The 25141-nt window shown below is 53.1% G+C and overlaps 1 protein-coding gene across 1 annotated transcript in view; it reads left to right on the top strand.

Annotated features, from left to right (window-relative positions):
• The window catches only part of RAMP1 (receptor activity modifying protein 1), a 40972-nt gene extending 16819 nt beyond the window's left edge, over positions 1-24153 (top strand). The window contains exon 3 of the mRNA XM_032857612.1: positions 23568-24153. Coding sequence (XP_032713503.1) covers positions 23568-23823 — 256 coding nt within the window. The 3' untranslated portion in view covers positions 23824-24153. The remainder of the gene's footprint in view (positions 1-23567) is intronic.
• The last annotated feature ends 988 nt before the right edge of the window (positions 24154-25141 follow it).

Consider the following 25141-nt stretch of genomic DNA (forward strand, 5'->3'; position numbering starts at 1 on the left):
CTGTCCACTGACTACACCAGCTGGGTGCCCCATAGAGGTGAATTCAGACCCTTGTCTGCCGCACCTGAGAAGTTCTCTCCCAACTCAAGCACTGTCTTTTGACTTCCTTTCTGGCATTCCTGCTGCCACATAACCTCGTTTTCACATAGCCGTGCATATCAGCGTGTCATCCCCCGGATCCGAGTCACAGCCGCATGGCCTCTCCCCACGCCGGGGTTCCAGAGGATCCACCCCTGCTTTCCCCTCAAGTCCGTGTGGTTTTGGGGACACATCTCTGTCGCTGGTGCCTCTGGGCTTCATTCTGATGGGCGGCACTCCAGGAAGCACGCTTTGTCTTCTTCCCAATGAGCTGCCCGGTTGTCCTGTTCATTCCTGAGCCCATCTCTGCCCCCCGTGGGTTGTGATGGCCCTTTGTCCTATGTCATCTCCCTCCACACTTTGCCCACACCTTCATCGACACTCCGTGTTTCAAGCCTTCTCCTATTACCTCCATCTACAGCCTGAATTCTCCTCCAGGACAGTTGGTCTTCACTGCCTACCCAAGGCTTACTTATCACTCACACCATTTCAAGAAAAGAGTTCGTTATTACAGCTAGCACTTATTAAGCACCTACTGTGAGCTCAGCATTGTGCCAATCCCTCAGCCTCTGTCATCTTGTGTAAGTAAGCGGCAACCTCAGGAGATGGTAGGACAGTCATAATCCCTGCCTTATCTGCCCAAGGGCACAGCTCACAAGGTCTCTTTGGGTCCAGAGTCTCAACTCATGACACTCCCCAGGGGTACAAGATGGCTCCCTCCTGATTCTCTGGGGAGGTGTGGGGACATCCCAGGGAGGTGGTTGATGGCCTTCAGTGGCCGTCTCGGCTGCCGCCAATGTCCAGGGGGCCTGGTGGGGCCCGCATGCAGTGGGCTACCAAGCCTGGTATTCAGGCCAAAAGCAGACTTTCCAGAGTCCCCTGGAGCAGTAGGGGCAGTGGGGCCAGGGAATAGCAGACAGGGCAGGGGTCTGACAAAGGGTGCAGGTACTGAGACAGACCCCCTCCCTGAACCAAGTGCAGCCAGGGCCTGTTGCTGGGCTGCAGTCAGTGCCCCGAGAGCAGACCTGGGAACTCACTGGGGCCTGGGATCGAGACCCAGGCTAATGCTGTGGGTGGAGAAATCCAAAGGGAGTTCAAGGCCAGAGGTCCCCAATGCCTGCTGCTCGAGGTGATGGCTGTCCTAGCAACTGGGCTGGGCCTACAGGTGGCTTCAACATGGCCGAGGGATGTTCTGGATCCTGCTCTGAAGTCAGAAGATTTAAAACAGCTGCATGGCAGAGGAGACTTCCCTCCTCCCAAGTGACAAATGAGAGCCCACCAGCCTTCCTTAGGATGCATGCTCTGGAGGAGATGGGGACAAAATCCTCTGTGGAGCACATGGGGGCCTGCTCATGCCCTCTGGCCCTCTGGCCCCCAGGCTCGCAGTGCCACCTCCTGCGTCACGGCAGACCGAGAGGGGGGCCCTCATTTGCCCTGCTTCCCTTAGGACACTGGATGGAAACATTGGGTTCTTTCCAAAGTACTTCTCAGCAGCACCGTGCATCACTGCTCAGAGAGAGAGCCCTGGAGAGAAAGCAGAGGGCTAACAAGAGCATTTGGGCCGTGTTTCAGCACCATGCATCACTGCTCAGAGAGAGAGCCCTGGAAAGAAAGCAGAGGGCTAACAGGAGCATTTGGGTCGTGTTTCAGCAAGAGGACAATGACCTGCTCTGGGACTGTGGGTCTCTTTGTTTTTGCATTTCAAGAGTTGTAAGGGAGCTTATCCTAGGACCTTAGCTGTCCAGCATGTTTCTGCATTTCAATTAGTCCATGGCCTTGGACCCTGACCCTTCTCTTCATCTGAGGGTGGCTTGGGGGCTGCTCCTGAGTCCTTTCTTGTCTAGGGATGCCTTGGATTTCTCAGATTTCCCCGGTTTCTGACCTGTCCTGGTTCCAGGTCTCCTCAGCGCAGATGCACTCAGCAGGACAGACTGCCCTGCCCCCTCCCCCACCCCACCCCCCAGGCTCCAGGCCCAGCCATGATTCCCCAGGGGTTAGCTTGTTAAACAGCAGGCCTGGCGTGCTAGTGGAAATGAAAGGTCATTCAATGTATTAACTGGGAATATAATCTAATTTAGGGAGCTACAGAGAACATGGGAAAATGTGTCATCAGAAACTCTCATCTCCAGAGATGTTCCTGCAGGTTTTGGGGAGGGAGAGAAAGAGCAGAACAGATAAGGAGAAGAATCTTGAATGTGAGGAACTCAAGCAGTTTGATTTACCTGCATATGGATCTCCTCCCCAACACAGAAAATGCTGGGGGGCTTCAGGAGGCACTGCTGCCACTGCCACTTCCTTCCCTCCCCGTCACTGGCTCCCAGGTGTCACCTTGGACAGGGGAAGATGTCAGAGGGGTCCCCACCTTCCATGACCAGCCATCAGAGAACCCAACTTCACCTTCACACCCCTCCTGTCTCTGTCTGGAAGCTTCTAGGGTTGTCGCTGCTGACCGGGTCCTGCTCAGTGCCTGGCAGCTCCCTAACACGGTCTCCCTGGCCTGGTCCGCCTCCCTGCAGTCCCTTACTGTGTGCAGACCCTGTGCAGGGTGTGGCGAGCCCTCCAGCCCAGACCAAAGAGCACCCCAATTCTGAGGAGGGCTCTCCCACCCTGGGAAGTGGGGGGCAGCCTGGTGTGTCAAGGGAAGGACACAGAGTGGGGTTCTAGGGGACAGGCTGCCGTGCTGTGTCCTCATCCAGGAGCACAGGCCCCAAGCTCCCGTTCCCCAGGGACTGCTGACCAGAACAGGGCACCTTGGCCCCCCTCGGGGTCTGCTCTCTGCTGCACAAGGAGCCTTCTTCTGTGTCTCCCTTCAGAGTCAAGTCAGGGAGTTCTTCGGGCGGGGCAGCAGACCGGAGCAGCTGCTCTTCTTAGGAATCCCAACAGGAACTGAAAGGGAGGCATCTTTCTCCAGGTGCAGAGGTCTCCCCAGGACAGTGGCTGTGTCCTCCAGGGACTCTGGCTGCACCGGGCTGTGTGGCCGAGACCTCGGGTTGGAGCATGTCCAGGGTCCTCCACGCCGTTCTCTGGAGCCTGCAGGCCACCTGGCATGGGATGCCCATCAGGCTGTGAGCGTGGCTGGCTCCAGGGCTGGCTTCAGCGCCGTGGTGGGTCTCTGCTGCAAGGCCTCTGCCTCGGGAACCTGCGCCATGCTCCAGAGGGCTCAGCCCGCCAGCTCGTCAGCAGGCGCCGGCACAGGTGTCCACCCCCTGCCCCTCTGCCCACCTGGCTTGGGGGGAGCCCTTCTGGTGTCTGCAGAGCCCAGGCGCACAGGGATCCTGACCTCTGGAGGCCTTCAGGGAGGAGAGGGGCTGTCCCAGGAAGGTGACCCAGCCTGCCTTTGGAGCCAGGCTCCTTCTGCCGAGGCCATTCCTCCTGCGCCCCAGCCCCGGGGCCTCATTGCCGGGCTCCAGCCCTGTGGGAAAGGTGTGGACACCGCCTTCCAGCACCAGGGTGGGTACCCTTGGGTGAGGGTGTCTGCGGTGGTCCTCCACAGCTCTCCACGCATCTAGGCTCCCCCTCCAGTGCTCCAGGTATGCAGCCATGGAGGGGGGGCGTTCTTCCGCTGCTGGGGTCCGCAGAGAGGAAGGACCCCTGAGCTGGACCTGGAGCTCCCAGCAGCCACCTCTGGAGTTTGTTAGGCCGAGGCTGTGACAGAGAGGCATTGTGGGACTCAGAGTTCGGTGGGCGGGCAGAGGAAAGGGGGGCCCTTTTCCTCCACCCTCTCGAACCCAGCTTCTGAAAGTCAGCACCGAGGTGGCATCTTGAGGAGAAGTGTACCACACGCACCACCAGGACCCCACAGCAGCAACGGGGTGGGGGGGGGGTTGCTGTTGTGAGCAGGTGTCCATGCAGGCGGCGAGGTCAAGGCCAGCTGGGCCCATCCACCCTGTATCAGGAGCTCTGCCACAGCCGACCTGTGGTAGCAGATGGAGGCTGGGGCAATGGGACCAACCACGGGGGAGCGTGGCAGGCTGAGGAATGAAGGAAGGAGTTGTCTCAGGCTTTGTGCACCTAGATCTGTGTTCACAGGTAAGCGGGGGGGGGGGGGGGGCAGAAGGTTCTGGAAATCCACTTTCCCCCAACGTGCACCTAGAGCCAGCCCTGGGCAGACAGTTGTGGGAAAGAGTCTAGGGACCCCCTCGGGGAGAGCCTCCGACCGTGGCTCCCAGCCCCACCCTGCCCCCACTGTGTCTTCGCTCCCCCACAAGGTAGCCCTCTGGCTGTGCCCCAGCAGGCAGAGCTACTCTCTTCGTGTTGGGGGTGGGAATCCCTCAGGGGCAGCAGTAGCATGTCGGGCTGGGGTTGCCTCATCTGTGTGCCTGCTCCGGCGGGGGTGGTTCTCAGATGATCACAGAGGGTCTATGGATGGCCACCTGCTGGACTGGAAGCTTTTAGGGAGTAGGGAGGAAGAACCCCACTCCCTCCTTGAAAAAGCTCCCAAAACGTGTGTCTACAGAGGCCAGAAACCTAGCAGTCCTGTGTGGCGGGGGGATGCTGGGAGCCATCGAGGAGGACCACTGGTCCTCGTTCCTCCATGTCCCTGGTCCACCGCCTCATCCTCGACCTCCCATCCTGTCCGCTGACAGCAACAGAGGGCACGGATGCTTCCCCATACACGGCAGTGACCACGTAGCACCAAGCCTGCTTTGACATCTGTTTCCATCACGGGATGCACTGCCCTCTTCCCCACCTCCTTGGTCTGGGGATGAAGTCACAGTGTAGGAGGTCAGCCATGGGGCGACACTGAGCAGGTCCTGGCTGGGGCCACAAGAGCAGGCAGGTGGGACAGATCCTAGTGATGGGGCCTTGTGGCAATGTGCCTTCCGCTCCCGCCTTGGAGAGGCTGCTGTGACTCCCCGCACCCCCCCCCCCCCCCAGGAAGGCCTCAGAGATGTCCAGGCTGTGAGCACAGGAGTTTGCTGTCAGGGAGGGGCGAAGGCTGGCTCACAAAGGGCTCCCCTGAGCCTGCTCTAGGGCAGCCCCCCCAGGGTTGTGTGCACCTGGGAGGGGCAGGGAGCATGAAGTGGGGAGGACCAGTGGGTGTGGCAGGGCGGGGAGGGGTTTGCAGCAGCTGCCCCCTCCCACCACTGATAACCTTCAGCCCAGCCCTGCTCCTGCCCCCAGGGTCTCCCAGGACCACTCTGTTCATCCGTCATTCTGTTGGTGGCCGTCTTTCGAGCGCGCTTGGGCCCAGCGACATTCCATCCACTGGCAGGGCCCCGGGGAGCTGTGGCATGGGGTGGCCAACCACCTTCCCCGCGTTTATTTTGAAGACCGCTTTCTCCCCCAGTGGCTCACAGGACTTCAGCCCTGGACGCTGGCTTACAGGGTGCCCTGCCGGACACGCTCAGGTGCCTTTTAGGTCTGCATTCCCACTTCTCTGAGCCAAAAAAACAAAAACAAAAACAAAAAACGGAGAACCCACTTTCTTAAAAATACACTCCTTTCGAGTAGTAGGAGGGGAGTTTACCTTCGATGCCTGGGGCCAGCTGGACGCAGCCTAGGTTAGTACCAGGAAGGCCAAGTTAACATCCTGATTTTCTCAATCCTGTTATGTTGGGCCATTTCCAGGTTTTTACTGTTATAAATGATGCAGCTCTGAGAGCTTCTCTACATGCAGCCTTACTTCTTTTATTGACTAATTTCTTTAAGAATTCTTGCAAATGGACTTAATACAGCCCGTGCCATGAACATTCTGTAGGTTTTTTAAAAGATTCTATTTATTTATTTGAGAGAGAGGGAGCACAAGCAGGGGGAGCAGTAGAGGCGGAGGGAGAAGCAGGCTCCCCACTGAGCAAGGACCCTGATTCGGGACTCGATTCCAGGACCCTGGGATCATGACCTGAGCCAGAGGCAGATGCTTAGTGGACTGAGCCACCCAGGTGCACCCATTCTGTGGTTCTTGATAAGTTTTGCCCAGTTACCATTTTATTTTATTTATTTCATTTCATTTCATTTATTTTGGTGCAAAGAGGTGGTTTTATTAAAGCATGGGACACATGGACAGAAAGAGCTGCCCTCCCAGTTGCCCTTTTAAAGAATTATACGAATTTTTATTACCAGCAACACACGAAACTATTTATTTCCTCACATGTCCCTGAGTATTGAGTTTGTAGAGATCCTGGTTTTGCAGGTTTCAAATGAGCCTTCTCTCATCTGTTGTGCCTGCCTTCGGCTGTCGGGAAGGGGAACTGTTCTTCTGAAGTTCTCTGCAGTTTGTTTCTTCTCAAGTGCAAAGTATTTGAGCATAACTTTAGTTACTTTATCTTCTGAGTCACTGGGACTTTTATTAACCTTATTTTACAGACTCCTGAACGTGGTAGAAGTTAGCTAGTTGTTGTTTTGTTCTACATATTTTCTTTTCACATGTCCCTGTGTTTACTGCGGTGCTGTTCGTGTCCCGTGTGTGATATATTAATTATTCTGCTTACGTGTATGCCCTGACTCACTCCTCAGAGGTCTGTGACTTGGCCACTGTCCTATCTGTTCTGGAAATCCAATTGTTGAAATTTGGAGGGAGTCCTATGGCCACAATGTTATGTTCTGTTTCTATTTAGTTGTCACGTGTTTTGAAATAACATTTCTCCTTCCTAACACAGTGAGTAGTTTACATTAAGACCTGAATTAAAATTTATTTCCTTCCTGCTTTGATGATGCTAACATCATTTGTTAAATAGTATTTCTTACCTCTGTTTGGTAATGCTTAGCTTAAAACATAACACATTCGTGTGTGGATTAAGATCACATCAGTTGATTTTTATTTATGGCTTGGGGCCATACCCTCACTTCCCATCACCGTGCTCTGTAATATTTTCTACAGTTTAGACGATCTCATTCGCTTTTAGTGTGTGCATTCTCATTGCATTTTACATTACGTTTTGCTTTCTTTGATAGATGTTCTGCCTGTTTTTCCAAAAGACTAAAAAACCATTCTGCAGGGGCGCCTGGGTGGCTCAGTGGGTTAAAGCCTCTGCCTTCAGCTCAGGTCGTGATCCCAGGGTCCTGGGATTGAGCCCCGCATCGGGCTCTCTGCTCAGCGGGGCGCCTGCTTCCTCCTCTCTCTCAGCCTGCTTCTCAGCCTACTTGTGATCTCTGTCTGTCAAATAAATAAACAAAATCTTTGAAAAAAAAAAAAAAAACCATTCTGCCAAGTTCCATCAGAGGTCGTACTAAGATGCTAATTGACAGGGCCGTCACCAAGCAGTCCACTAGAGAAGAGCCATCTGCTCGCAGGGATCTTCCCACGGCGAGCGTCTTTGGCCCCCGCGTCCTGAAGAATGGCAGCAGGCCTACTTGGCCTCATTGGCTGTTACCTTCAGATGTTGTCTCAGCAGTTAGTACAGAACTCGCACAGTGGACAGGGCAGAGAACTCAAATGGGACCGGCCGTTCAGGAACCCTGCTGATTCCGTCCCTGCCTACCTGCCGCAGGCCTCTGTTTCCTCCCCAGGAAAATGAGTATAAGAGTATTCACTTCTTTAACATCTCCTCCTTTCCCTCCATACAAGTTTCCCGGAAGTTCTAGGGTTAGGGTCATCGTTGCCTCATGGAATATATGTGCTCAGCTGACTCTTGGGGTCAAGAGGGGGAAATAATTTATCTGACGTGATAATTATTCATCCCTTGCAAATGTGAATGAATTCATCACTAAAACCATCAGATCTGCGTTGGGGGGTGGGGAGGATTTCTTTTTCTAGTTTCACTGTTGCTCGATTTGGGCTGTTTTTGTTTCACGTTTGTTATTTCATCAGTGTTTATTGGGTCTGTATTCTTCGCATTCCTCCCTGGAACATAATGACACATATCATCCCCTTAAATGTTTCAGATCTTCTATATTCAAAATTTTGTTTAATCTTTGTGTTTTTCTCGTCCTTTGTGTTCTCTGTATAGAGGTCACCTGGGTCAGCAGAGGCAGATGGCAAGGCCCACTTTTTTTTTTTTTTATAAACATATATTTTTTTTCCCCAGGGGTACAGGTCTGTGAATCGCCAGGTTTACACACTTCACAGCACTCACCATAGCACATTCCCTCCCCAATGTCCATAACCTCACCCCCCCTCCCAACCCCCCTCCCTCCAGCAACCCTCAGTTTGTTTTGTGAGATTAAGAGTCACTTATGGTTTGTCTCCCTCCCAATCCCATCTTTTTTCATTCATTCTTCTCCTACCCCCTTAACCCCCCATGTTGCATCTCCACTTCCTCACATCAGGGAGATCATATGATAGTTGTCTTTCTCTGATTGACTAATTTCGCTAAGCGTGATACCCTCTAGTTCCATCCACGTCGTCGCAAATGGCAAGATTTCATTTCTTTTGATGGCTGCATAGTATTCCATTGTGTATATATAAGGCCCACTTTTTTATTCATTGTGCCCATTCTTAAAGGTCTTTAGAAAATGGGCTAGATTTTAGATAGCAATGTCTTTTAAAAATTTTTTGGCTTTAACTTTCATTTGCTTTTCCCTCTTTTTCGCTTCCCCCCCCCAAAAAATTTTTTTTTTTTTTTTGCTTCTTTCACGAGATAGAATTTTGATGCTTATTGCATCATCATTTTTTCTCACCTTTTTTTGAACCTAATGAGGCCATGTGGTTTCTCCTTCTGGAACTCCTTTGCCACTTTCCGCTGGTTTTGAGATGTCTGTGTTTTCGTCGTATCAGACAGTTTTTTCCGTAGACAAGTACATTTTCATTCTCAAATGTTGTATTTCTGTTTGGTTCTTACTCTCTTCTTCTCTTGACAGAATAAGAAAACAGAGAGCAAATAGTTCCTGCTTCCATATTTTTGTTGAGATTTTCTTGAGATCCTGCACATGACGACCTTGTGTAAACCCCCCGCCAGCCCTTGAAAACGAACCATATTCTGCTCATTCTGTTTCATTCCCACTGAAACAGCAACAGACTCCGCACTGTTGTCCTACCCAGCTCCTTCCGTGTTCCTGAACTTCCTGTGTGCTTGATAATGAGCAGTGGATTCTTCAGTCCTGGCCAAACTGGCATGGTTTCTGCGTCGTTCTCCCAGCAGGTGTGCACGCATAGATCCTGCTCTGTTACTATAGCATTTAGATGCTGCACGGTTATGCTGCTGACATCGACCGTGAAGTAAGGGTACGACTCTTGCCACGTGGGATGGTTTTTGCCTGTGTTAATCTCGGCCTGGTGTTAGCACTGAAACGCCAGTCTGCAGCCCCTTGAAGCTTACTCACACCTCCTCTTCCTCTTCTGGTGTGTCTTGCGAACAGCATATTGCTGGATTTTGTGCTTCCGCAGGGAGAGCAGTGAACCTCATAACTGAGAAATGACCTTGTATTTGTCCTTTCTGTTCAGCCTTCAGGTGCTCCTTTTTTTGTCTTGATTTTTTACGTTACGCTGATTTCTTTTTTTCTTCCCATTGTTGAAACGTGATGTCTTTTCTTTTATCTTTCTGATGAGGCTGTCGGAAAACTTCTTTTCACTCAATCAGCCGTGAAATGTGAAACACAGATGCTCTGATTTCTGTGTTGGTTTTCTTACAGGGTCAGACCGCATACCCTGGCCTTTCCCCGCCACCACCACACGGTAGAAGACTCCCCCCGCCCCCCAGCCCGAGTCTCTGGGTTTTTGGATTCCTGGACTTTTGCTTTATGTCTCTGTCTCTCTGTCTTTCTCTCTCTCTCCCCTCATTGATTTGGGTTAATGTTCTAGTATTTTCTTTGTCTTTCTGTCTTCTATTTTGTTTTTATTTTTCACCCTGCATGGTTCTGACTTTTGTCAGTAATAACCCTTGGTCTGATCCAGCTCGTGGCTACTCATCTTTGCAAATAGGCTGTTAACTCAAGCATGTCTTACTATTTTTAACTCATTGTTCGCTTTCACTCGCGCCTTTTAGATTCCGGCAATTATTCAAAGTAAATCCTAGGAATAAGCTGTATGATTAATATGTTCTCAAAAGCAAAAATTTTCTAGGGCGCTTTAAAAAGCTGCCTTTCTCCAGGAGTGACAGCTTGGCAGGTAATACAGTGTGATGAACAGCCCGGTTTTCTGAAGTTGGTGTAGCGGGCGTTCCATTGTCTCTGGGTTTTTATCATGTCATCAGAGAAGGCAGAGAGATGGTTTCTTATCTTGTAAGCATGACCTCTGCTTTCCAGGGTTGGGGGAGGGGGGTTGCTTGCAAGTTGCTAGAGGCAGGGACTGGGAAGGGACTGTGAAGACGTGGGGTGGGCAGGAGGCAGGCCCTGAGCCCCATGACTGTTTAGGGACTGCCTTCGGGGATCCTTTGGGCAGCGTCCAACACAGACCCTCAGGCCCTGGACTGACCCTCAGACCAGCGCCTGACTCCCCTCCTTGGACCAGGACCAGCTTGTTCTGGTGCCACTGGGGGGCTTCAGGACCCCCTCCAGAAAGCCAGGTGGGCCTGCAGGTCCTTGTGATCTTGATGTCTCTGTGTTCCCATCCTCCTGGGCTGCTGGGGCTGCTCCAGGTGCACACTTGTCCCAGGCTGATTCCCAATCACAGAGAAGCATGGAGGATGGCTGGAAGCTTCTGTCTCGCTGTGGGCAGCCTCAGCCTCCCAGCTTGGAAGAGCACACGCTCGCCGGGAGGTGGGACAGAGCGTTGGCAGGCCAGGGGCCGCTGGTGGCTGCTCTTACCAAGTCCCAGTTGTGATTCCTCCTTAAAAAGTTAAGTGAGAGGGGCGCCTGGGTGGCTCAGTGGGTTAAGCCTCTGCCTTCGGCTCAGGTCATGATCTCAAGGTCCTGGGATCAAGCCCCGCATCGGGCTCTCTGCTTGGCAGGGAGCCTGTTTCCTCCTCTCTCTCTCTGCCTGCCTCTCTGCCTACTTATGATCTCTCTCTGTGTCAAATAAATAAATAAATAAATAAAATCTTAAAAAGAAAAAAAAAGTTAGGTGGGGGCGCTCAGGTACCATGAAGGAGTTCAGAACCGGATATTTAAGTGCTAGCCTCTGCTGCAGACCCCACAGGGGGTGGGTCCATGCTGTGGCTGATGGGGACCCAGGGGCAGGACCTTCAACCCCTCCTGGGGCTGCACCCCCATGGGTTTAGGCTTCAGCACCTGCCACATGGTGGCTGCTGGGGAGCCCCTCTTTCTCCCTCAGGGTGAGCCCTGGGAGTAGATGGAGGGTCCACAGGTGAGGGTCTCGGTGCTGGCAGATCTCAGCAGAGTCAGGAGGAAGAGGATTGTTCCTTCCTTCCCTCAGGCACACTCCCTCCAGGCCAGTTCTGGGGAGACAGTTGGTGCCTGGCCTCACAGGAATTCTAGGCCAGAGGCAGAGGCTCCCCAACAGCTATGGGGTCCCCAGTGGCCAGGTGCCATGTGTTCAGGGAGTGTCCAGCTCAGAGCAGGTTTCCCCAACTTGCTGTTAGCTGGGGACTGCTACGTCCCCTTGACAGCTGAAAGCACAACAGCTCAGTGCTCGGTCTCACCGCCAGGCCAGATACCGTGGTGTGGAATATTCCATGGCCCTGCCCTTCCCCCTGTATTTGGTGTCGCCCCAAACTCCGAATGTACTAAGACTGGGACAGTGAGGGCACGGGTGGCAGGGGCCACTTGGACGAGGAGGCCACAAATGGTGGGACATGGCGGGAGGGCAGGACAGGTGTCCCTGCGGGGATGGGCGGAGTGGGGTCCTAGCTGAAAGTGGCATCACAGAGATAAAGGGGCTCCAGGGCGGGACGGGCAGAGAGCAATGGGACAAGGATGGGCTCCAGGGAAAAGCCCTTCCCTCCCATGGCCTGCGTAACTTCACAAGGATAATGTCCTGGGGTGTCAGTGTCCAAACATAGCACCCCACCATCCACCTAATCCTGGGACACAGACTCATGGACACCCACATCCCAGCAAGGGTGGGAGTGGTGGCTTCACCTTCCTAGACCTGGTGTCTGCATGGGGGTCCCAGATCTCCACAGGGGTCCCAGCGAGGACAAGGGTGGGAGGGGCTCACATCGATGCCTGTGTGACAGCAGGCACAGCTTGGTGAGCTTGGTGATCAGCCACAGTTCCCCGGCTTCTCAGATGCCTGCTGGATTTTACAAGTGCAGTTTCATCGCCCTGAGCTCCAGATCCCAGGAGCCTGGTTCCTGCCCCAGCCTGTTCTCAGAAAAGTCATTGTGCCCTCGCCCGCCCAGCAGGCCCTCTCCCTGGGGAGCCTGGTTGGGCAGCATCCTGGGCGCTGTGTCTGCTGCCGGCACAGACTGCTCATGGGGCCAGGAATGGATTTAGAAACCTCTGCTTCCTCCCAGTGTGAGCAGAGGCTCCAGAAGCTGTCGGGCACAGAGCCAGGGGCAGGAGTCGTGGAGCAAGACAAATGAGGCCGGGCCCCATTTGGGTGCCTCCTCCCCAAAAGGGGCTTCTGAGGCCAAGCAGGGGAGGAAGCTACGTGCATGGAGGAGCCAAGCAGACATGGGTCAGACCCCTGGGCGTCCCCTTCACTGTCATCCAGGGTCACCCACATGGGCCACCTCCGCAGCTCACTTTGTAAGAAGAGGTTTGGAACGCTGGTTCAAGGAGTAACTTCCCATATTCTATGGGAATGTGTCCTAGGATCTCCTAACCTGTGGAGGGCAGAGAGCCAGGGCATCTGCAGTCCTGGGTGGGGACTGTTGCCCTTAGCTGCGGGGAGGCGTGTGGTTGACACCCCAACCTAAGTGGGTCCCCTTTCTGTATGCCCACAGCTCCCTGGATGGCTCCATGTGACCTCCTTAGTTTCAGGGTGTCCCTCGTCCAGGGGACCAAGACTGGGCTTGGCCTGACCCCAGGGCCAGGCAGCATGTGCTCCCAGCAGGAACCCACAGCCCGACCCCAGCAGGGCGGCTGGAGAGCTGCCCCACCACCTTCTGTGTCTCTGTGGCCTCGGGTCCCCACAGCCTGATCTCCCAGCACAGTACCCTGTGGTGCCCCAGTCCCTTTAGGCCCACTGTCCTACCCACCAGTGTTTGCAGGCTGCTGCTCTGTTTGCAGACCCCGAGAGGAGGGTGTTCAAGCCATACTCTGGCCTGATGGGGGCCAAGCTCAGGAAACCAGGGCTGGGCCTAGAGCTGTCTGGTATGACAGCAAAGCTGTATTGTCCACCAAACTCTGATTAAATCTTCCAGAAACACAGAAAACACTGGGGTCCCCTCAACAGACAGCGGTCACCTTGACTGGAGCTTCCCCCATGGGTTTGGGGGTGTGAGGTCCTCTGGATACATTGGCTCCCTGGTCTCCAGCTCAGCCCTGTGATGGTCTTCTCGGATGGAGAAACCACAGCTCAGAGACACTGAGTCTCTTATCCAAAGACACACTGTAGCTTGGCGGGTTGGATCCTTCACAGGGCGGCTGGCCAAGATGGAGGCTGAAGCCACATGGCCTGCCTGGAGGAGGGGGCGCTCTTCCCAATTCCACACAGGGCCCCATGTACTGCACGGCTCCCATGTGACCCCCACCCACTGCTTCCAGGTAGTGCCAACCAGCCTGGTTGCAGAGCTGAAAAATGTTCCCAGGGAGTCTCCTGTTGTTCCCCCAAAGTGTGCTCCGGGTTCCAGGCCCAAGGGTGGGCTCTGGGACTGGCACAGGAACACACAGTTCTATGTGTAGGGACTGAGTGACTGTGCTTCTGAGACATGGGTCTAGTGGCCTTGGGCCCGCCTGCAGGCCCTGTATCCAGGCAAGGAGCTCCAGGACAGCCCAGGTGGGAAGGGACTGTGCCCTCTACCACCTCTCCCTCCTGGCCTAGGTTTGGGGAATAAGGGCTCCAGATGGTTCCTTTGGGGGGGCCCAGAGTCACAAGCATATCAGCCTTGTGCACTGAGCCCTACTGTGCCCCCACACAGGGACCAGGATTCCACGGGGACCTGAGAGGAGCCACTCCATCTCCCAACATCCCAGTCCAGTGGGGAGGCAGATAGCAGACAGGCAGCTGCAGTCGGATGGAGGGGATAGTATGGGGGATGCGGGAGAGGGGCACCCTGAGCCCCAGACCCTGGGTTCAGGGGACTCAGCAAGGGCGCGCGTACCAAAAGCACCAGGCCTGAGTCCTATCTTGAGAGGAACTAGAAGACCACGGGCAGGGGGTTTGGGGGGCTTCAGGAGGAGAGCCGCAGGCCTGTCCTGCCACCCTGCGGTGGAAGCCAGGTTGGGGAAAGCCAGTCCTCTGCAGGAAAGGAACCATGAAATCTTTTCTTCACGGGATGGGGTCATGGAGCAGGTCATGCGTATGTGCGTCTTAAGAAGCAGGCAGAAAGCAGAACATAGGAGAGGAGCCAGGTTCAGGCTCCCAGTGTCTACCGCCCACACACCGTTGGGATGGGGGTGTGGGGGTCACTTCCACGGGCAGGGCCCTCAGGACCTTGTCTGTACTGGGTGAGAGGGCACTGCCCTCCCCCAGGCAGCATCTTTCCGGGCCAACACATAGGGACTGAAGTGGGGTGACCCTAGACCGCTGCCTTGCGGTTTTCCCCTGTGGAATGTCTCTGGGGATGGGAGCCCAGGCTTTCTTCGGGCCAGGAGATGGGAAGCCAAAGGCTCAGCAGGGTGGGAAGGGGGAGCACTGGCTGGAGGCGGCCACGGAGGGCTGTCCCACATCTGTGTTCCACAGTGGCCTCGCAGGGCGAGGTCTTTCCAGCTCTTCCCTGACCCCCTTCTGCTGTTTATCAGCTGACGCACATCCCAGGTGGGGTGCAAGTGGTTCTTGGGACTGTCGCCTCCTAGCCATCGTGAAAATGCCAGCCGGTCTCCATGGGCCTTCCTCTTCCCTGGGACCCTCCCGGGGCTGTTTATTCTCTGTTCTGTTCATGTTCTTCATTTTCGGAGGCAATGGCACTTGCCCACCTTCCTCGGCCAGGGCCCGGGGGTCAGGGAGGTATGGTTGACCAGGGAGCTGACATGATGTGAAGTTACCTCCGCTGCTCACAGGGTTTTGTATGAAGCCTGTCGAGCTGTTTCGGTTCTTTGTGGCCCGAGTGTTGGTAGAGACCTTGTAGTCTGTGCCTGTGAATGCTGCGAGTCATGGGCCAAGCTGCCTGGGCACACGGGTCTGCCAGGATGTCCGGGGTCCCCGTTCTACAAAATAAGGAGATCCGCCATGGGAGGAACCTTGGAAAAATGCATTTTTCCAGTACGCGTTTGCATGCAATGGTCACACTAATGCCAAAGCCTTCTTGTCTGAGCGCTGTGGCTCAGCCCTGGGCGGCAGAGATGCTCAAGGCCTCCTATCCCTGGGCCTGGTCACAGACTTCCTTTGACATCCCCCAGCATCAAGAAAAACAAAAGATGTCCCATCCTGTGCTACCTCCAGGCAGGAGGGCCGGCCTCCTGACTCCCTTGTGTGGGGGCCCACAGAGATGGAGACCACGTGGGCTCAGTTAGCCACCTGGGCCCCCCAGCCCGGTCTCTCTGGGGTCCGAGGCCCTTTGTAGCAATGAGCCAGCCTGGCACGCTCACTCCAGGCCTGACGCTGTGTGGTTTTGCGTCACCAAAGGAAGTAGCCCCAGCGGTGGCCAGCCCCGTCCTGCCTAGGAAAGGCTGTGCGTGACGACCCAGTTGTGGGTGGGAGCCCTGACCCCAGAGGCGGAAACCACAAGGGAGAAGACATGACCACTTGAAGATGAAGTCCCCCTGGCCTGTGATGAAAATGCCCCCAGGACGGGAACCCTGTGGTTTTACAGGGTTGTTTCTTTTTAATCAGAAATCAGAAATCAATGAGGGGCACCTGGATGGCTCAGTCATTTAGTCATCTGCCTTTGGCTCAGGTCATGATCCCGGGGTCCTGGGATCGAGCCCTGTATTGGGCTCTCTGCTCAGCGGGAAGCCTGCTTCTCCCTCTGCCTCTGACCCTCCCCCTGCTTGTACTCTTGTTTGTTCTCTCTCTCAAATGAATAAATAAAATTTTTAAAAATCCTTTAAAAAATCTGAGAAGAAACATGGGAATGTTAATAGAGAATTACTTTATTTCTTTTTAATTTTATTTATTTTTATTTGTCAGAGAAAGCACAAGCAGGAGAAGTGGCTAAGGGAGAGGCAGAAGTAGGTTCCCTGCTGAGCAGGGAGCCCAGTGCATGTGGGACTCCATCCCAGGACCCTGAGCAGAAGGCAGATGCTTCACCAGCTGAGCCCCCCAGGCGTCCCACCCCTACTTTTCTTCTACATTATAGGATTTAGAAATATGGCTGGTTTCACTGCAACTGTTTTTCTAAAGAATCAGCATTTTAATTTGGTGATTATTTTACTATTTTTAAAAATAACCCAAAATATTTTTTCTAACAATTAGTAATGCATTTAAATGATTTGTCCTTTGGAATAATTTACTTTGCTGTTCTTTTTAAAACTGTCTTGCTTTGGAGACTTTCTTCGTGTATTTTCATATGTTTTTGTTTAGTAAGTTTAGGAGAACAGATTTTTCTCAGGATTGTTTGTGGGCCATCCCCTAACTTTTTTTTTCATCCCCTTAACTTTTACAAATAGTGTTGCCATTGTCTTCTTAATAGTGTGTAAATGAATTGTCAAATTCTCCTCAGACCTCAAGATTATAGGAGTCATCTTTAATTTCTGGACAGTTGACTTTTTTTAACTTATCCTTTTCTTACTAATTTCTACTTTTGAATATTGTAGTCAAAGACTACTAATGTACAGTTTCCGCTGTGGGCTTCTGTCTTTGTTCTTTGCTGCCGCAGTAGAATCTGTGACCTTTGAAAAGGTGATTGATTCTCTGCTGACCAGGCACATCACAATGCTTCAGTGAATGTGGTTTGTTCACATTATATGGGTTTTAATCTGCTCAGCCTTGAAAGGGAGTTAAAGTCTCCGACGTGAAGGTGTGGTCAACTCCATCTCGTGCTTCTGACATATGTAGGCTGTCTGTACACTGGGGAGATCTCAGAACACTGTCACAGTGGGAATGTCACTCTTGGCGCCCTTCCATTGAGGGATGAGCAAAGGTTGGCCTCGGGAAGATGGGGTTAGGAGCCTTCCAAGCAGAAAGCAAAGACCTTCCAAGCAGCATGTGCAAATATCCTGAGACAGAAATGTCAGCCATCCAAGCTAGCGTGTAGCCAGTGAGAAGGACAGGACATGGTTGAGGGTGGGTAATAACCCACGAAGACAAGTCACTTCTGCCTACTCCTGGGGCTAGAGATAGAACCACGCAGGAAGGGAGGGGACAACTCTGGAGGAGGTGAGGAGAAGCCCATGACGCCTCAGGAGCTGGGCAAGGTTTCCCAGGTGGTGGGAGAGGGGGCTGAGGCAGGGATAGCCTGGAAGTCATCTGTGTTGACAGCTGGATGTGGACAGAAGCGAGTTTCACATGTAGGTGTGGAGGGTCACAGCTGGCCCAGGAGCCAAGGAGCCTGCAGAGTATGGACACCCCTCCCCGCACGGGGTAGGTAGCAAGGACAGGGGAGCCTCTCGGTGGGGACAGGTCAGGCTGCTGACAGAGGGGAGAGGCTCAAGGGAGGAGGTGGCAGTCACGAGAAGCATCCCCAGGAGAGGAGACCATGGAGAGGAGCTGCCCAGGAGGAGCGCCCTCTGGTGGCCTTCCTGAAAGGCTGCGGCTGGATCTGGCCGTGGAGACCATTGGTGGGGCTGGGAAACCCCAGGAGAAGGAGCACAGGGGAAGCTTTTAGAAGCAGTCTCCTTCACCCCTGTCCAACTGTTGGCTGTTTTTCACAATCAGAAAGTTGCTGTGAACATCTCGTTACATGACTGGCGTCTGCATTTTATGGTATTATTTTAGAATAATTCCTAGAAACAGAATTCTTGGATCAGAGGGTATCCCCAGTTTTGAGGTCATTGACACATACTGCCAAACTGCCTTCCAGAAAAATGTCATTTTATCGATTAGTGATGATGTAAGTGCCCACCTCATTCCACTACACTGTCATCAGTGCAGTCTTATTTTTAAATCTAGGAGTTCACTTTTTTTTTTTTTTTCCCCTAAACAGTGAGGTTAAAGTTCTTCACAGATGCCTATTAGTTGTTTGGATTTCCAGAATAGCTCTCTCACCAGGGGCGTCACAGGTATCTGGCTCTGCATCTCGCACCCACCCACAGGCTTCTCCCACTCCCCAAAAGCCTCCCTGCCCCATGTCATCTGGCACTCTGACAGGCTCTCAGGCCAACCGCACTCAGGCTGCCAGGCCACCACCTCCCCTCCCCGGGGGTGGGGGGTGCAGAGCCACTGGAAACCCTGCACAATACATGATCCTGGACAGGTGGAGTCAAATACTGAGGCAGATGAGCTAAACCTAAGTCCAAAAGCACTTCCTCCTCCGATTTTGGAGGCTGAGACACGTGTTGCCTGGTCAGCGTTTGCTCAAGCTGATGGAACAAGAAGCGTGTACTTCAGGAGTCACACGCCAGTTGTCTGGGAGGAAGCGATGAAGTAACATGCATTTATTGGGCACCTGCTGTATGTTGGGCCCTTGACCTCATTTAACTTGATCTGCCCTGTAACCCTGCCAGGTAGTCTCCTCATTAGAATAGAAGGAGGCCAGGGCTCACTCAGATAGGGGTCATGAGATCCCCAAGATCACTCGTGATAAGTCGTGGAGATGGGATTTGAATCCAGGTCTGTGGGGTGTCAGGGCTCAGACTCAGATACCCCACACATCAGGGCCGGTCAGGGCTAGCTGGGGTTAACACCAACCACAAGTTGTCTGGGGCATCCATGGGCATCGGCCTTCTTGTCGATAAGTAAACACCCGTGAGTCATGGCACCCTTGACTTGGGACCCAAGTATACGGGAAGCTCCCACCACAGCGTTCAGAAACATGCCAAGCAAAGTTTGCTTAAGGGCCCAGAATAGAAAGACTCATAAAAATAAATAAATAAATAAATAAAGGGTAATTGTTCAGTTACATGAGAACTGAAAATAGAGGGTTAAGGCAAGAATATTTTTCATGATTATTTTGGGCCCTTCAGTCAGTACTATGTTCTGCTGAAGAGAAGAATGCCTGCGCTCTGAGGGGAATTCTCTTATCACACCCTTGCTGACAGGGCTCAAAATATTTATTGAAAGTTTCAGCTGTCACTTCTATATAAATAAACAGGATATGGATGGCCAACTGCATGTTAGAGATATTTTTAGACAGGGGTGGCTTTGCAGACTGGAGGGATAACATTTCAAGGAGAAAGCGCCTGATCCCAGAATAGCCCACCAGAGGCTCACCCTCCACATGGCCTCACTGTGGGGTCTGACGAGTCTTGTCTCTTAGGTCGGGAGCTCTTCCCTATCCTGGTTGGCCAGCCCAGAGATGGCAACCCCAACCCCTCTTTGTAGGGACATCCCATCTCCTTTCCTTTAGGCACAGAGAATGGGGAACAATGTTTAGGATGGATTGTCACTGGTCCCGCTGACTGGATGGGTCTGCTGGGCCTGAGGCAGGGGAGAAGGCAGTCATTCAAACCAGCGCTTATAACACGTAACCCTGTGGCTGACCAACAGCCAGCCCAGAAGGCTGGACTTGGGGCTTTTACAATATGTGACACGTTCAGCGTTTCCCCGGGCCAGCCACTGGATGCATGCTGGTTCCTTCCCTCTCCCAGTGAGACCCAGCCTGTCAGGATTTCCTGCCACTCTTCCCACTTCTGTTTTTACTTGAAACATGAATCCTTCCTCACTTGGGAAAACCGCACACCCCGGTGGGTGCGGGTCCCCTGCAGGTCCGCTGCTGCCGCCTCAGCCCACTCTCCCCCTCCTGGGGCCTCCACACCCCGCCCTCCCTCAGGGACTGAGGGGGCCCCATGGTCCCTGTGCGCTCGCAGCAGTGACCCAGAGAGCAGCCAGGGCAGAGAAAACAGTGACTTAGCGATTTCAAGGCTAAAAGGAGCTACGTAGAGGGGGCGCTCAAGGCTGGAGACGCCCTGGCCTTTTCCATGCAGCCTTTTCAAGCCTCCTTGGGTAGCTCCTCTGTGGTCTCTGCTCCCTTTACCCACTTTCTACATCAAAAATCAGGAAGATCAGAAATGTATCTTTTAAAGATCCTCATTTTTACTTTTCACAGAGCTCTTCATCTTGCTATGTTCCTCTGACTGAAAATCTCAAACGTTTCTTATAACCCAGATCTGCAGGCAGTGAATTCTCTCAGTCTTCAGTTCAACTTCATGTGTGGAAGCTATTTTTGCTGGGTGTGGAATTCTGGGCAGACAGAGGTGTGTTCCCACTGCCACTCCCAACACTTTGTCACCCCGTTGTCCCCCGGCCTGCACAGTCTCAGGTCAGAAGTCTGCCGACATCCCGTCATTGCTCCTCCGTAGGTGTATTTTTTCTTGACAGGCTCTAGGATTTTTTCTTTTGGATTTTTTTCCTTTATCTTTGGTTTTCAGCTGCTGGTTTGAATTTGATGTGTCTATCTGACTGTTTATTGGCTGTTGCTGTCACTTTGGTTTTTGCTCTATTTGGGGTTCTCTGACTTCTTGGATTTGCAATTTGATATGTCACTAATTTTGGAAATTTTTCAGCCATTATCTCTTAAAAACTTTTTCCGTCCCATTTCTTTTTTTAAAAGATTGTATTATTTATTCGAGAGAGAGAGAGCACAAGCAGGGGGAGGGGCAGAAGAAGAGGCAGGAGCAGGCTCCCTGTTGAGCAGGGAGCCCAATGTGGGGCTTGATCCCAGGATCCTGAGATCTCTGACCTGAGCCGAAGGCAAATCCTTAACCAACTGAGCCACTCAGGGGCCCCTCTGCCCCATTTCTTCTCCTCCTTCTGGGACTCAGATTACAAACTGGAGTTGATATCATTGGCAGTGTTATTAATTCGCCACAGACATGCTCTGTTTTTTCTCTTTGTGTTTCTGTTTAGTAATTTCTGACCTACCTTCAGGTTCACCAATTCACTACTCAGATGTCAGGTCTGCTGATGAGTCCATCAAAGGAGTTCTCTCTGATGCTGTGTGTGTTTGTTTGTTTGTTTGTTTGTTTTCTACACCTTGCATCTCTGCTGAACTTCTGTTTGTGTCTGTTGGCTACATTCCCCATTTAGAACCTTTATCATAGTTTTCCTTTTGAAGTCCCTGCATGATAGTTATGACATCTCAGAGTCTGATTCTGTGGATTGATGTATCTCTTGAGAAGGGGTTGCTTGGTTTCTCTTGCTTTGGAATGAAAGTTCGTGATTCTGTATTGAATACTGAACATTCATGTATAGGAGAGCCGAGACTGAGGTAACTACTGTTTCTACCTGGAAATGGGTGAGCCGCTCCTGCCAGGCTGTTCGGGTGGGGTTTTGAGTCAGTCTTGTCAGGAACTGGGCTGGGCTTGGGGCTTGTGGTTGCCGCGGAGAGTTTCAGAACACCACAGGCCTCTACACCTCTAGCAACAGGCTACTGTGGCCTTGTGCTCAGAGTCGGGCCTGGTGACATGTCCTCAGGCAGCATCCCACCCTGCATGCCCGGGCCACACACAGTGGGTCTCTCCCCACCTTGTCTGGGCAGCAGATGGTTACTGCTTGTTGTCTGTGTTGTGCCCATATGAGGGGGCAGAGCCTCAGTTCAGACAGGCCCTGCCTTTGGGCCTCTCCCATGGTGGCCAAACCTTGCCCTGTATCTGTGGGGCCTTGGCGAGGAGAGTCCTGCCTCCCTCCCAGAGGCAGGAGACCTCTGTTTGGTATCACCCAGGATCCTAGGCCCAGGATGGGTTCCTGCTGCTCTCCCAAGAGAACACAGTCTTTTCCCCATCCTTCCTTCAGCCACCGTGCATCTTTCTTGTGCCCTGGGCTGACAGGCTATACCATCCCTCCCTCAGCAGCTTCAGGCTTTTGCTTCCTGGGAGAGAAGGGCCTGGGAATGTCAGAAAGGCTATGGGTCTATTCCCTCCTGTTCCTCCAGGGGTCTAAGGCTGGCAGTTCTTAAATGAGAAGTAGTCAAGAAACATAGAGTGCCTGGCCACGTGTGACAGCCAGTCTCCTGCCTACCCCAGTCCTCAGGAATGCCCGTTGGTGCCTCATGGGAAGACGTGATGAGTCAGTGTGTCTGGGGCCCCAGAAATTCCAAACTGACCTTCTAGTCCACAGTTGGCCTTTGGTAGTTTTTTACAAGTGGATTTCTTCCTGCATCTGGTATAGCAGCTGTGTCTCTTTCCCACGCGTGGCCCCAGGTGGGACAGTTCTGGCTGGAAATAAGTTACTTCACTGCTTTGCAGTCTCAGCTCTCTGATGGATTCCAGAAAACATACCATTTCTTATTCTCTTTGGTTTTTTTTTTTTTTTTTTTTTTTTGGTTATCATTCAAGTAAGAGCGACACGCTTTGCAGCTCTCTGCCTGATAAGCAGAAGCAGAAGTGATTTGCCTTCTGGAAACTACATCTTCCTTTCCCCCCATGTTGACTCTTCACTTATTAAAAAGTAATTTACCCAAAGTGTTAAATGTAGACCCACCATATCCAGCAGTTACACACTGGGGAGTACACCCAAAAGAATTGAAAGCAGGGTGTTCAAGAGACGTTTGCCCACCCATGTTTATATCAGCTGTGTTCCTCCCAGTCACTAAACATGGAAGCAACCCAGGTTGTCTATTGATAATGGATAAACAAAATGAAGTAGGTGCAAACAGAACGTGATTCAGCCTTGAAAAGGAAGGAGTCTGACACCTGCTACAACATGATGAAACTTGGGGATGCTTTGCTTGGGGAAATAAACCCATCACAAAAAGACAAATACCTTATGATTCCACTTACCCAAGGTCCCTAGAGCGGTCATAGTCAGAGACAAAAAGCCGCTTGGTGGGTGGGAAGGGGGAACGGGAAGTCAATGTTTCATGGGGACAGAGTTTCTGTTTGGGAAGCTGAGAAAGGTCTGGAAATGGTGCTGATGTCTGCATGACAGCATGAATGTACTTACTGCCCCTTACTGTGCACTTAACAAATGGTTAAAATAGTAAAATGAAATGGTTAAAATAGTAAAATGAAATTGTGTTATTTAAATTTTACCACAATAAAGAAAGAAAGAAAGAAAGAAACAACTGCCTGGTGATTGGCGTGTGCTAAGTGCTCTTCCAGGCTCTGGGATTACAGGTGTGCAAAGCAGGCTGGCCCTGTCCTCACGGCGCTTACACATGATACATACGTCCCTCCATACAACGAAGGGTGATGGACCCTGTGGGAGAAGCCAGTGAGAGTGGGAAGATGGGGGCTGGGAGATGAGGCTCCTGCCTTCCAAGCCGAGGGGCAGGCATGGGGCGAGGCTGGAGAAACTGCGGATTTGTGCACGGATGACTTATTGACCCAGGCTGCTGTCTGGGCGGGTCTGACTGGCCCACCTTTCAGGCTGCCCTACATGTGGCATCCTAGTCCCTGGCACCCCGGAAGCATGGAGGGTTGGCCCTAAGCCCCCACTCACCTTCCAGGGCCTGGCCACGTGCAGGACATCTGGGGAGCCCCCACGACACCGTCTGGGGCCCCCCTCTCCTACAGCCAGGGCCGCTGTCCCTGGGCCTGGACTTCTGGGAGTGCTCACCATGGTGGGCAACTTGGTCCTCCCATGGCCCTCGGCCCACTCAGGGGCTGATGAGCTGCTTTCCCATCTGCAGGAGCTACAGTGAGCTCACAGACTGCACCAGGAATGTGGCGACCCAGCTGAACTGCTTCTGGCCAAATGCAGCTGTGGACACGTTCTTCGTGGCCATCCACCAGCACTACTTCAAAAACTGCCCCGTGTCCGGCAGGGCTGTGCGGGACCCACCCCGAAACATCCTCTGTCCCTTCATCGTGGTGCCCATCCTGGTGACCCTGCTGGTGACAGCGCTGGTGGTTTGGAGGAGCAAGCGTCCGGAGGGCATCGTGTAGACGCGCAGCCCCGGGGGGCCAGGCGGGGAAGGTGGGGAGGCCCAGCCTGGCCTGGGGAGAGCTTCTGGGGCCCTAATGTCAGTGCAGGCCCCCGATCCCCCTCACTTCTCTCCAGAAAGAGTAATCAGGATTTCAGGGTGGTTGCAGTACAGGCATTAACACAGAAAGGCTGGAGGTCAAAGCGACCGAGGTGGGGATCCCCGGTGCTAGGAGGGAGCAGGAGTGTTACCATCACTGTACCTGGGGAGGGTCCCAAGTTCTGTCTCCCAGTGTCCCAACCTCAAGCCAGACTCTGGATAAGCAGTTTGTGATTAAAAGGATGTCCTCAAATGTGGGCAGCATTATTATTTCTGGGGATGGATCCCTGAGGGAAGAAGGTTGGAGAAACACTAGCCCCTTCAGATTCCATCTGCCTCTGTGCGAAGAGACCATCCCAGGGCTCTGTGGGGGGATGATGGGCAGCTGAGGAACTGTGTGCCCCGAAGAGGCTTCTGAGGGACCCTAATGCCCCCACGCCCCCTCACCCTCACCACAGGAGCTGGAACCACTAGCCCTGAGGACTGTGGTTCACAGCCAAGCTGAGGCCCCTCCTCGGAGACGCCTCACCAGCCCTCAGGTCCAGGTACCCACCTCCATTCTGTCCCCGAGGGCTTTGCCGGCTGTTTTCAGGCGGCTGCTGCTCTCCCATTCACAATTCTTTCCAAACACTGCTTACAGCTGCCTTCCAGAAGTTTCTGAATCCGCCAAGGGAGATTCCATGCTGTTCCTCGCCGATGTCTTCTAAGCTCTGACCTGTCCTCTGAGGTCCCTGCAGCCCCCAGCCTGCCCTGCCCTCCAGGGCCTCCTGGCCCAGGACCTGCCCCTTCTCAAGATGACTGATGGGATGTCACACACACACACCTCAGCCTCAGCGTCTTCCTCTGCCCTACAGGCCAGCCCACCCAAACACGGGCCCAACGCCATTACCTCTAGAATGTCCAGCAAAGTGGCCCACAACCACGTGGGGTCACCCACCACCCCACTCAGCAGCCCAGTGCCCAGCCGGACTCCCCCAGCCTCTTCCTGGGCACCTGCAGTCCCAGCACGGCAAGCCTCTGGTTCACAGATGGTTCCCCTCATGGAGATTCTCAAGCATCTGCGCTGAACCATGGGTACCCAGCGTGGTCGTGCCTTCTAGGAAAGGAGCCCAAGTGGTCCTAACTGCAGGATAATCACCTCAGGAACCAACAGGGACTCCATGTCTACATATGAGGACCTCAGGGAGGGGCTGGTCAGGCTGCAGTGTTAGGCCCCAACTCCCCAACTCCCACATGTTTTA

Source organism: Lontra canadensis, unplaced genomic scaffold (genome assembly GCF_010015895.1).
Source record: "Lontra canadensis isolate GAN:19392208 unplaced genomic scaffold, GSC_riverotter_1.0 scaffold13, whole genome shotgun sequence".
NCBI lineage: Eukaryota > Metazoa > Chordata > Mammalia > Carnivora > Mustelidae > Lontra > Lontra canadensis.